Source organism: Physcomitrium patens, chromosome 10 (assembly GCF_059467195.1).
Source record: "Physcomitrium patens ecotype Gransden chromosome 10, ASM5946719v1, whole genome shotgun sequence".
NCBI classification, from domain to species: Eukaryota; Viridiplantae; Streptophyta; class Bryopsida; order Funariales; family Funariaceae; genus Physcomitrium; species Physcomitrium patens.
In genome coordinates, this window is record NC_143419.1 from 148,705 (window position 1) to 162,820 (window position 14,116).

The 14,116-nt window shown below is 28.8% G+C and overlaps 1 protein-coding gene across 1 annotated transcript; it reads right to left on the minus strand.

Annotated features, from left to right (window-relative positions):
• Window positions 1–9,934: 9,934 nt before the first annotated feature.
• LOC112287295 (uncharacterized) lies at window positions 9,935–12,845 on the minus strand. The gene is made up of 6 exons (XM_024530182.3): window positions 12,367–12,845; window positions 12,137–12,183; window positions 11,451–11,908; window positions 10,955–11,084; window positions 10,626–10,781; window positions 9,935–10,253 (listed from the first exon to the last, which is right to left on the minus strand). The coding sequence occupies exons 1-6, from the start codon at window positions 12,554–12,556 to the stop codon at window positions 10,110–10,112; spliced, it is 1,125 nt and encodes a 374-aa protein (XP_024385950.1). The 5' UTR covers window positions 12,557–12,845; the 3' UTR covers window positions 9,935–10,109.
• Window positions 12,846–14,116: the final 1,271 nt, after the last annotated feature.

A 14,116-nucleotide genomic window follows, 5' to 3' on the forward strand; every position in this document is an offset into this window, starting at 1 on the left:
GGCAATAACTAAACAATCACATTTGCAATATCTATGTTAAAATCCAAGAAATCTACATGCTGATTTATACCAAAGATTAGTGGATGTTGTTGTAACTCATCAAAATATAGGACATGAAGAAGGACGATATGAATTAAATAATTTATGATACAAGATCTTGCTTCCAACATCACATATAAGAAGTACATGACATATGATAGAAATATTTCAAGATGCTATGGCAATTACAAGGTTTTATCAGCATCTTGATATTTTTATGACAGTGACAACAAATCTAAGATGGTCCAAAATCCAGAATGAATTGCTTCAAGGACAACAAGTAAGTGATTGGCCAGATTTTATTGCTTGTATATTTGAGCTCAAAAGATGTGCAATTATGGAAGATATAAAGAAAGGAGTTGTCTTTGGTCATGTTGTTGCACATGTTTATACCATTGAATTTCAAAAGAGAGGTTTATCTCGTATGCATATCTTGATTTTTTTGGATAGAAAAAACAAGATTAGATGTTTTGTACATGTAGATCGTATGGTTTTAGCAAAATTTTTAAATAAAGATAACAATCAAGAGCTATTTGAAGTTGTTCTATAATACATAATACATGGTCCATGTGGAATGCAAAATCCTTAAGCACCTTGCATGGAAGACAGTCATTGTACAAAGAGGTATCCAAAGGTGTTTGTGGAAGAAATAACAATGGATGCCGATGGATATCTTCAATATTGACAAAGAAATGATAGAAGAATGTTTGAACTTCGAGGAATGGTTGTTGATAATAGAGATGTTGTTCCATTTTGTCTAAAACTATCTCAGAAGTATAAATTTTGTCTTAATGTTGAGGTTTGTGCATCTATTTGTACTCTCAAGTATATCTACAAATACATCTATAAGGGCCATGATCACATTACAATGCAATTTGAAAACCAACAAGACGAGATCAAACAATATTTGGATCCAAAATACATTGGAGCTTTGAAGGCTACTTGGAGACTATTTGGCATGCCAATCCATGAAGAAATGCCAAATGTTATTCGTTTGGCTATTCATATACTAAAAATGCATCAAGTGATATATGATCCAAATGACAAGGCATCTGCAATTTTAGAACATGGTGAAGGACAAAAGACAACATTAACTTCATTTTTTGAAAGGTGAGCAGCAATTGGAGTAGCAAGACAATATACATACTAATAGTTTTTACAATATTTCATTTGGCATAAGACTAGAAGGATGTGGATATAAAAAAAATGTGGATTTGCTAATGGAAGATTATATTTTACAAATCCTGCAATGGGAGAAAGATATTATTTAAGGCTTTTTTTAATCCACATTAAAGGTCCACAATCATTTGAGTACTTAAAGACTATTCATGGAATTTTCCATCCAACATTTAAAAGTATATGTACGATTTTAGGATTGCTTGAAGATGATAAAAAGTCACAATAATGTTTGGAAGAAGCATCAAGAATACAAATTGGATCTCAATTGAGGGCATTGTTTGTTATTTTGCTATTGCACGGAAATCCGCTAAATCCATTAAACTTATGGAAAAGATTTAAAAAAACATCTTGACTGATTTGAATGCATGTTTGTAAAGAAAACATGGAATTAGCAATCCAACGGAAGAATAAATTAAGGATTTTGGACTTTTCTTGCTGGATAAGATTTTGTAACACTCCAATAGAATGCTTGTACAATTTCTTCCAATGCCATTACCAAGAAACAATTGGAATGCAATAGTTCATGAAAATTGATTTATTGCTGAAGAAAGAGCATGGGACATTTAACAATTACAAGCAAATTTGAAGCAATATGTTTTACAATTAAATCTTGAATAAAAAAGGTATATGATGATATTGTGGCCTCTATAATGGAAGAACATGGATGCATGTTTTTTCTAAATGGACCTATAGGAACTAGTTCCTATAGGAACTAGTTGCCAAAGTATTATAGACTCTTTTTGTTCAATTACTAAGAATTTTGACTATGCTAAGTTTATTTGCCAAACTTCTCCTATTATTTGGAATGAACTTCTAATGTCATAGCGTTATTGTTTTGAGACAGTTGATCGTTTCTTTAGAGAATTTAAGATATTGATCGCCCACTTGAAAGAACTACAATAGTTTTTGGTGGAGATTTTTGCCAAATATTGCCAATGACTGTAAAAGGAACTTGAGAGAAAATTATAGCAACAACTTTTTGATGTTCAACACTTTGGCCTCAAATAAAAATCCATACATTAAAAGAGAATATGAGGTTGAATTCAAGAGCACTTCAAGTAGATATTGAGTTTGCTAATTAGCTTCCTTAAATATAGAATACACACATGTATTCTATATATAAATGGTGGTACATTTGAATTCTTTGTGGTTGCATTATTATTGACTAATATTTCTATTTGCCACTTGCTAGATTGAAAATTGTACAAACTTATTATCCAATAATGTAGTTAAGCTTCTTGATCACATGATTGTTGATCAATAATTAATGTCCTTGGTAGATGTTGTTTATTAAAGGCTAGCAAAAGATGATGTAGCAAATGATGCATTTTTTAGAAATAGAATCATTTTATCTGCAACGAATGATGATGTAGAGGATATTAATGAGAAGACTATGGCCATATTTCCTAGAGAAGAATAAGAATATCTAAGCGTTGATGAAGTTGTTGTTGTTGAAGATGGTGTCGACAATAATAATGTTTATTCAGTCGAATTCATTAAGTTGTTTAATCCATCTAGAATGCCCAGATCAAGGCTTTGTCTTAGGATTGAGACTATGGTGATACTACTAAAAAATATTGATCCTTATCAAGGACTTTGCAATGGAAGTCGATTGATAATTATATGACTAATGGATCAAGTTCTTGAAGCAAGAATTCTTGGAGGAAAATTTGCTGGAAACTTAGTGTTTATTTTGCGGATTATATTAACTTCTTTAACAAAAGAACTTCCGTTTATTCTAAAGAGAAAGCAATATCCCATCCGTCTTGCATTTGTAATAACAATAACAAATCCTAAGGGCAATCGGTCAAGCATGTTGGTTTGGATCTACAAAAACATATTTTTTTTCCATAGTCGACTTTATGTAGAACTCTCTCAATGCACTTCTTCTCGTTCTATCAAGATTCTTCTTCTTAGAAATGATAATTTAAATTTCACATTGAATATTGTTTTCCCAAAAGTTTTAATTACATAAATATTGGTAATTTATTTTTTATATTTTATATTTTAATTTATTAATTTATTAATTTATTAACTTTAATACATCTTTGAATGTCTTAATATACTTTTATGATTTAATATTTTATAATTTAATGTTTTTTTTATATTTTCACAAGTAGTTCTTTGAACAAAATTAATAACTTTTTTTGTATATTATCCGTGACAACGGTACAGGTTTACCTATCCTACTTCATACCTGAAAGCTCTATTATATATTTTATTTCTTTCTATTTGTATTGTATTGTATTTGTATTTGAAAAATATTCTTTGGCATACAAAAATAGCTTCATTTGAGTCATACTTTCCATGACAATGACACGGGTTCATCTAGTCTATATATTAAGATCACTCAAGGACACAAGTAGTGGCTCTCATTCACCACATGGATGGGTCTTCGTTTTCATCAAAAGATTCACATTTTCTTGAGTTCACAACATGTTTTACAATTGATCAAGGAGTTCTACGTGGTTAAATTAGTGGTTCTCAATAGTTACATAGGTGGATCTTTGTGTTCATCAAAAAAATTCAACTTCTCTAAAGTTCACAGAGCATTCCATAGAGAGTTTTACAAATGATCAAAGTGTTCTATAGGACGTTTTATAGTTGATCAAGGCATTCCACAGGGCATTCTACGTTGCTAGTGATAACATTGGAGCAACAAGATAAAATCTAGACAATACCTACAATTTTGATGTGATTGAGCCAATTTCAAAGCTAAATTTAATATAATTCTTAAATATATTAAAATATGATAAAAATATTATAAATATGATAAAATATTATTAATATGATAAAATATTATTAATAATTAGTATAATTAATATTTTTATAATATATATGATTGATATTTAAATTTAAAATTAATCATAATATATCAATAATTACTTATATTATTTTATTATAATATAATTAAATAAAATAAACATATTAATATAAATAATATATACTAATAAATATAATTATATTTATAATTGAATATATCTTATGAATTAAGATATTACATATTAAAATAACACAAGTCCATTTAATTTTAATTTAATAATAAGAATAATATTAAAAATTTTATATCTAATTAAAAAATATTTTTTATTTAAAAATTAAATACTAAAAATTATTCTTGTAATTATAATTCTAGATTTTTATTATTGATTACAAAAAGGATAATCTTCCATAACTCATTGAATAAGATTATACCAACAAGACATGTTTCTAGTTTATATAATATTGATAATAATTTTTTCTATTAAAATATCATTAGATTATAATAATAAGAAAATTAAAAAAGAAAGATATTAAAGAGATATAACAAAATATAACAAAATATAAATTTATTAATAGACAATGTAAAATATAATTTACTTATATATATATATATATATATATATATATATATATATATATATATATATATGTTAATTTAAATAAAATAAAAAATATTCTTTGGTAAATTTTTTTGAACAATATTTTGTTGAAATTTAATACTTACTTTATCTTTAAATATAGTTACATGTGAGTGATTGTTTGGCTTTGGTTAAAGTTTAGATTTTACTGTTAGTAAATTTTCTTTTTTAATTTATGGTCTCTTCAATTTTATATGCTCTTTAGTATATTTTTTAGTCTTAGATAAACCTATCTTTTTTTTATCTTTATTTCTCTTATAGTACTCAAATCTTAAAGCTTGTATACATAATAATATATATTAAAAATACCTTTAAAATGTCAATTTATTATTAAAAATTATATGTAATAAATTAAGAATAAGTTATTATAAAATAATTTATTAATAATTTTAAAAATTGCATATTTTTTAATAGTTTGTTAATAGTTATAATAATAGCATATTCATTTGAGTTAAACTTTCCATGACAACAACATGGGTTTATTTAGTCAAGAAATATAAAAGAAACAAGATATAAAACTAGAAACCAGAATTTTTAAATGTCTACAATCAGACATATTGAAAAGAACTCAAATTTTATTGAGCGAATTGATTTTAAAACTTTAAACTTTGAATCTACTAAAAAACCAAAGTTTTAAAGGAGCTTCTAAAAACATTCAAAAAATAATTGTGAATTTCTAAAATTATAAAGTGTTTTTAAGATATTTCTAATTGCTACTTTGTATTTGCTTTTTTTTTAGGCTATAGATTTATTTAGTCATATACATCAACTTTTAAATCTTAGACTTCAAAATTTTTTATTTCATATTTGTGTATAAGTCTTTTAATAGTTAGAACATACACACACACACACACACACACATACACATGTATATATATATACTTCAATTATGTACAATAATAGTTTTTTGATTAAATTTTTTCTAAGTATTTTAAGTTTTAAATTAAGACAATTTCTACTTATAAAATGTGATGGGTTTTTTAGATTAGTTTACTAAAATACTTTTAAAAATAAAATAAAAAATCCTACATTTGTATTTTTTTTACATTAGTCTATAGCTAAAGCTTGACTAATTAGTAAGACATATACATATTTTTAAAAACAAAAAAAAAGTAAAAACATCATGGTTTACTTTATGTAATTTTATATAATCTAAGTAATTTTATATAATCTATGTAGAATTTTTTTTGTATTATAAAAAGTTAAATTATTTTCTATATTACTACCTAAAATCATTTTATTTTTTATATATTTAATAGTTTTAGAACCTTCAATCAATTTGTGAATATATTTTAGAACCTTCAATCAATTTGTGAATATATTTATGTTTATATATTTTAAATAATAGATTTTTATAGTTTTATATATTATTATAAAATAGCTAAAATTAAATTTATCTTAGTAATTATTATAAATTTAGCATCTTGAGATTTTTAGACTTACTACTATTAGTATTGTTTGTAATTAATTGCTATAATAATCTAAAAAAATTCTAGTATAATAAAAGGTGATAATAAAATATGATTTAAATTTAAATCAGAAAAAATATGATAAAAATTTTATTCTAATTTTAAATTTCTTATTTATTATATTAGTATTTTTATTGATATTTATCTCATAAAATTTTCAAATTTTTATATTATAATTTTTGTATTATAATTTTCAAATTTTTATATTATAATTTAAGTTAATAAAAAAATTAGATGTTATACAGATTTTAGCATCTTAATATCATCAAAGCATTGAAATCTTTAAATTATTAATTTATAAAAATAATATATATTTTATTAGTGACAAATATTCTTTATATTATACTTATAATTTTAATGGTTGGTTTAATAATTATTATTAAAAAATATTTAAAAATAGAAGTATATACAAAAATAACTAATAATATATATTAAATTAATAGTATTTTATTTATAGGATATTATTATATTATTTTTAATATAAATTAAATGTCATAGAAATATATGTATTTATTCTAGTAATTGCCAAAATAATATGAGTTGATAGATATAAGTAAAAGTAGGTAAATTTGATGATATTTTGTGGATAAGCTTCATAAACACAAATTTTCTTTTAAACATATCTGTAGGTGATTGGTAGGTTGAAAACTTGGCCAAAAAGTTGGACATATAGCATACATATAAGAAACTTGTCTTACAAATTAGACATGTGACTAACAAATTAGATACATATTGGAGGTCATATTGAACATTGCCATGGAGCTCAATATTAGATAATACATATAGAAGTAAAAATGAGGCCTTCTTCACTCTTCTCAACTCTATTCTTGCTTCTAGTCTAGTTTCAAGGATTTCTAGTTTTGTAGTCTTTGGCAATAGTGGTTCTAGTTTCTTCTTGAATATATATATATACTTATTTCTTTTTTGTCATCTCTCTTTGACAAATGTCTCACTTTGTTATTTATATTCTTTGAGTTTTCATCTCTAATAATATCTTTAGAAAATAGATTTAAATAGAATTAGGTAGAAGTAAGTAAAAGTATATTTAAATAATAATATCTAATTAGAAAGCTTCTTAAAAGCTTTTTAAACTAGGATTTGATTTTATAAGTATTTTTAGGTAATTGGTAGGTTGAAAACTTGACTTTCAAGTTGGTGACATATTGCACATGTTGGCCACTTGTATTACAAGATGGTCATGTAGTGCACATGTCTAAAATTCGTCTTACAAGTTAGACATGTGTCTTGCAAATTGGACATATGTTTTATGGCTTAAACAACATTGTCATGTAATTCTTACATTAGATATTATATATAGAGGCAAAAGTGTGGCCTTCCTCATTCTTGTCAATACTTTCTTATATTCTAGTTTTAGTTCAAGACTCTCTACTTTCTTTGTATTAGGTAATAGCATTTATTTATTTATTTATTTATTTATTTATTTTCTATTTTATCTTTGATTTACATGCATTCTCTTTGAGGAACACAAAATATAGTGTCTTTTTAAAGTTTTGTTGTGGTTTATGTCTTTAATATTAAACACATAGATTTTTAAAGATTTTTAAAATATATATTTTTAATTTTATTTTATTTTATTTTATTTTTTAAAATAAATTCTCTTATGTTTTTATAACTGATTTAAAATCAATCAAAATTATCTTCAATAATATTACTTATATAGCATTTTTAATAAAAATAATTATACACTATTTGATTGATTTTAAATAAATTATTAACTCATAATATGAAAGCAAGAAAATCATTTCTTACTTTTGCAATATATGACTTTCATTTAGACAATATTTATAAAAAAATAAAATTTTATAAAGAATTTAGAAAGGTTTTTTAAATAATATAAATAATCAGGTAAGAATTATTCTCTTAATTGCAAATAACTTCTAAAAATAGATCCTTTCTATGTGAATGAAAATAAAAAGTTATTGTAGAATTTTTAAACCATTATCTAATATTAACATAAATAAATAATAAAAAATATAACTTATTATATCTATAAATATTTAATTTAAAATTTTTTAATATTTAAATATGACATATTATGAACTATTACATCTTTTAATCTAAAGATTTTATACAAATAGGCTTATATTTTATAGTATATTTTTATTTTTAGAGTTATTTTTGATGGAAACAAGTCAATTTTATGATTAAAAAATATTTCCACTTTATAATGTATATTTGGGGTTTTTAACAAATAGTTCATTGGTTTAAAAATATATGTTATTTGATACTAATGATACTTATAAAAATTGTCACAGCCATGAAATATTGATAATCAAATGGCTAAGTAATAATTTACATACTTATATATATAGATATATATATTTAGATATTTAAATTTTAAAATGATACTTATAAATTTTTTTATAGCCATGAAATATTGATAATCAAATGGCTAAGTAATAATTTATATATATATATATATATATATATATATTAGATATTTAAATTTAAAATAAATTATATGTTAAAATAAACAAAACATTAATTCATTTTGTACTATAATATATATATATATATATATATATATATATATATATATATATAATTTTATATTATGCATTATTTATGTATAATTTAGATATTATCATTATCATTATGCATACATTATTGTATAATTTAGATATTATCATTATCATTATGCATACATTATTGTATAATTTAGATATTATCATTATCATTATGCATACATTATTGTATAAACTTTATTTATTATTTCAATTTACCTTTTATAAATATAATTAAAGCAATAAAGAAAAATTCTATTAAATACCAATATCATACTTTTATTTGAATGATTTAGAATATTAATATCAATTCAGAATATATTTTTTTGATAAAAAAGTACAGTCTATTAAGAGGTTACTATAGATAACTCCAAACTCCCTAGTTGAAGATGTCTCAAAACATAAGATCAATCAAAATCTATAACAACTATCTTCATACTTTAGACAAGTTTTTTCTTATATTGATTTTTTAAACTATTTTGTAATAATAATTTTAGGATGAATTCATTAGCCCTTTTATCATTTTAATCGAAAGTATAAAATAAAATTGTACATTTCTGATAGAGTTATAAAATGCATAAATATTGTACAAATAATATTCTCTTATGCTTTTGGTACCCTTGGAGCCAGAAGTGCACTAAGAATGGAGGAGCATTATGTGGTGGTTGCTCACTAGAAATTAACATGGTGAACTAGATAGTCACTTACAAATAAGTCAAAAAGAGACACAAAATGATGTCTTTGATAACACAGAAAATCATTGTCCTAATATCTTTCTTCACCATGATTTCATGCTTCAAAATAGTGAGAAGAATTTTCAATTAGTTGTGACATTAGACTCACCAGGCTAAATAAACATTCAAGGTACTTTCACTTTACATACCGCATGGAATTAATCACTGAATCGTAGACTGTCCAGAGCAGCACATTTTCTGAACTGATTCCAAGAGATCATTAGCTAATTTCTCAGATGAGAAGCAGTTGTTCAACAGAACGTTCCCGGGTACGCCATGTTCTAAAACAGGATTATAACAAAATGCTATGTGCATAATTCCAGAGTTAAATTAAGGAATCACATGACCCTTACAGTACATGAGGCCGAATAAATTCACCGTAAACGCCCATCATAAAGAGCTCATTCTAGAACTCCAAGACAAACCTAGAACCGTTGACGACCACATACTGCCATGGCGACATGGCAGGAGATACTCAATAACGCATTCACCACAAAATATTCGTTGTAGGTGGAAGTGTTGCAGAGTCTAACATGTTTCTGACGAAGTGAAATGAACAGATTCTAAGGCTGAATTTGCAGACGATGTGAAGGTTCTGAAACGGTCATTGGACGTGACCGTTTACAATTTAAATATGGATTTCAAAAACCAGCAAACTTGGTAAATAAGCGATCGACTGGTCACTGATCAATCAGAAAACAGAGCATTAAAGCAGTTCAGGCACACTAAAAAAATTTGTTCTGTTCCTTTCGTGAACTAATTTCACTTCTTCTGCTTCTTGGGAGGTGCCAAGGCTTGAATCACCAACTTCGGTTTTGTAAGTACAAGCTCTCGCGGAAGAACAGATACTGCACAAACAGATGTCCCCACGCGTACTAGTGGAAGTAATTCAAGCATAACCACCATCTGCACTTGCAACCAAAACTTACATCAGCAACTATCCATTACGCTTCTGGTCAGATCCCTCTCGTTCGGGGATGTCGAAAGGGGACTCTAAAATAGAGAAATTATCATGCATACTACCAGAACTGGAAATTCATAGACAACCTGGTGACACAGTACTCAGGTTTCGGTTTTCTGGAAGTTGAGGGGCTATTCTTAAAATAGCAACCCAACATGGATTACCCACGTTTGTAACACTAGAAGCTTTGATCGTCTCAAACTAGAGTAGAAACTCGTAGCTAGAGTACCTAAGTGCATACTATACCACAAAATGGACAGCAGAGTCTCAGTTAAGCAAGATCACGACGTAATCTATTAAAAAGATTTTGATACCACCTGAGGGTTCGTTAAGTCCACAGATATGTATTCTGTAAGACTTTGAATAGCTTCTGCTACCGCGTGAATACATTCGGGCTTTCCAAATACTGATGCTGTAGTTACCCCAGGTTTCTCTTTATCTTCTAATCCTCGTTTGTTGACGGCAACTGCATACTGTGAAGACCCAGAATGAGCATGTAACATTCCATTAGAAGCTTCCCAGAAGATGAACAATCGTACGGGAAATGAGACACATCTATGCTCAAAGTTGATTGGCTTCTCGCTTCTGCATTTCAGCAACATCTTCCTGAATTTGAGATAGACTAGAAACGAACAGGAATTTATACCTTTAGTGGACTGCTGCTAGAAATATCACGCCCCTTAATAAAGGTCTTCACCAAAGTAATTACATTACTCTGCACATCCTCCTTGGTCCAAAGGCAGGTGACCTGTGCAGGAAATATTCGATGACACCATCTATAGAAATCGGGAAGAGAAAAAGTGAGATGGTTTTACCAAGAAATCACATTTAAACAGAATGACAAACTGGGACATTTCAATGACACCCGACGAGAGTTCTAGTCACAACCAAAATAATTCATGCTTAGTTCAAACTGAAACATAAATTAGTGTATAATTCGTACTCTCAGTCAGTTTTGAGCATCACCTTTCACCATAAAACATTCAGTAACAAGACAGAGCTGTGCCTATTTGCGGCTGACTGATGCCCGTGAACCTTGACCATTAAGTTGTAAAAAAAGAAATGGTGACACTTGTTCGAAGAAGCCCAAAAAGGTCTAGATTACTTAAACCCAAGGCAAAGATGAGACATGATGGAGTGACCTGGGTGCGGCTCTTGTTCTTGAGTGAAAATCATTGATTATTTTGATGAAGGACGTGAAAAGGTCTTCAGCTGAGCGGCAAGGAATTGATATGTAGACCATACCATTCCTTGCAAGCTTCACTAAACGAAACTCTCCTTTCATATCAGGAGCTGAGCTGCAACCTAATCCAGTATCCCTGTCGCTCAACGTAAAAGTTTCAGCATGGTCCATTCCAAATCCATTCTTTTCCATAGCAGTTGGAGATCCCTCATCTGTATTTGAGCCATCCAATTTTCCCGTAATCCCCGTTGATGAAGATTGTCTTTCCACTTCAGCAACCTTGGTATCTCTCTCTTCTGGAGAGCGTAACTGCGCTTCAATCTTGGTTAACCCTAGCGAGTTCTGTTGTGTCGAGCCCGAATACGATTCAGTTCTCGCACGTTTCGCACCTCCGTTAGGTTTGGTAAAATCGAGAAACTGTCAAATTTTCATTCTGATCCTTAATCAATAAATAAAACGGAGAACTAGAGGAGAAAGAATTTTCACAATTCATATTTTAGTGTAAAAGGATCACGCGATAAAGCAACCAGAAATCGGTGACGTGAAAACATCAGATCATGACTACAATAGCCTCACTTTGCTTTGTATAGACCTCCAATTCAGCCTGTTGAAATTGAAGTCGATAAGAAGGATCGAATCACAAACCTCACGAAGAATCTCCACCGCCTCCTTCGTGGCACTTTTCTCGCGTCCTACCCTACGCAATTCCACAAAGTCATCCCATGTTTTCGCAATGTTAGCTCCTAGAACGCTTTCGCCACGAAATGTAACCCTAAAAATTTACTAGAGAATTCCTGAGAATTAGCAGCGGGAAAAGAAAGTGAAAAGCAGATACACTGTGAGTCACGGGTTGGAACGGGGGTATTACTACTTACGATAGGCACACGTGATGAGGAAGCCCGAACGATGAAGGAGGGGGACCGCGTCGGAGGAATAGAGGTAGCGGGGCATGTTGATGACACCGCCGTGCTGATCCCAGGGTTTCAGTGCAGGGGAGCGTGGCGGAGATGAATCAGGGCCTGCATTTCCACCAACAGGAGGGGGAGCCAGTGCAGCGGCGTCCATGATGGAAGCAATGGAATGGGCCTGAGAGGACAATCAATGCTTTGATCGCAATGACGCTGTTTGGCTCGGTGACGAGATGCGGAGAAGGAAGGCAGTTCAGAGAATGTTTGATTGGTGTGCGCCAGGCAGATTGACATGAACTACTCAGGGGGAAAGAAGGGGCGGGGGGATGATAATGACGGTGAGACTCCCTCTCTCCCACTGGTTGGTACCAGGCTACCCTTCGCGAGACGAGACGAGACGGCATGGAATGGAGGAGATGAAGGAGGAGTTAGCAGCACAGCAAGAAAGGAACAAAGAAAGAAAGAAAGAAAGAAAGAAGAGGACGCAATAGAAACAGACACAGAAGCCCTCCTCCGTCCGTCTGTTCGTCCATCCCTGTCCGTCTTTCTCAAATACTCCCTACTTCCACCACATCATCCCCTTCGATATGCGCCATACGGAGCGCCATCACCACATTCCAGTCGAGCAGGAAATAGCACCCCCCCCCCAATAGAATAAAATGCAGCAAGATTAAAGTGTTGTATGCATCCATATGTATTCTACTGAACAATTAATCTCCCTCCAAAGTGAGTGAGGGTGAAGATGATGATCCTTTCCTGCATTTGCGATCAGCTAAATCAGTAGGGGTGGCGAAAAGAAGAAGGAAAAAAAACACTCACACATACACACACGAGAGAATTGATCTGGACAACACACAATCACAATGAATCTTGGTTGTTTTAATTATCTTGAAGACTGCAACTATAAACAGTAGTAAAATATTACTATAAATATTTTTTACATAAGAGTAGATGCCTGCTTCATTCTAATCATTTTTTTCTTCTAAAATTATTATAAAAAGAATAATGTTTTTTCTCCCTTGCATATAATAGGGAGTATTAAAATAGAAAAATGGCTTAGAGAAAAATTCATAAAGAATTGAGAGGTCAATACGAGGGAGACAACACACAATTCACAAGAAAATATACTAGCTGGTAGAATAGAAGATAGGAGAAAGATAATCCATGATCATAGGAGAATATTTATTGAGGGTTGGAAGAGAGAAATTTAAGATCATGGACTCTAATTTTAAATGCTGATCAATTTTTCCATTCATTCATGGTACATCAATTTGTTTTTTGTTTTTTTTTAATAAGGTAGCAATTATTGTTCCATTAGAGACAAAGGTTGTCTATTGTATGGCACCTCTATTAGTGAGTACTAAGCTTTATTGTAGCATGTATAAGATATTGTATACAAAGTAGCTATATATCATCATTCTTATCTTTTCTTGCACTTCTTTATATATTCTATTTTTGAGTTATTACTTGCACCTTTTTTGTACTTTCTTTATTTGTGATATTTTAAATTTTTAGTTGAAACATTTATTCTTATTTTATGTTAAGCCTTTCTCTACAAACTTTGTATATGTATGAAATATATGTACGTGTGTGTTTTTATTGAGTAATTTATGGATTTTTTGTAATAGGTGGATTTAGTTAAAAATAATAAATAATAAATAATAATAAAAAATAACATAAAATAAGTAAAATAATTACAATCAAGCAATTACATACT

Bases quoted from the DNA above. Each gene is read 5' to 3' on its own strand.
- LOC112287295 (XM_024530182.3), bottom strand. From the start codon at position 12,556: ATGGACGCCGCTGCACTGGCTCCCCCTCCTGTTGGTGGAAATGCAGGC. The intron at 11,085-11,450 runs GTCACTCCATCA...CGATTTCTATAG, and splicing joins AGAACAAGAGCCGCACCCAG to ATGGTGTCATCGAATATTTC. The intron at 10,254-10,625 runs GTGGTATCAAAA...TTGCAAGTGCAG, and splicing joins TGGACTTAACGAACCCTCAG to ATGGTGGTTATGCTTGAATT.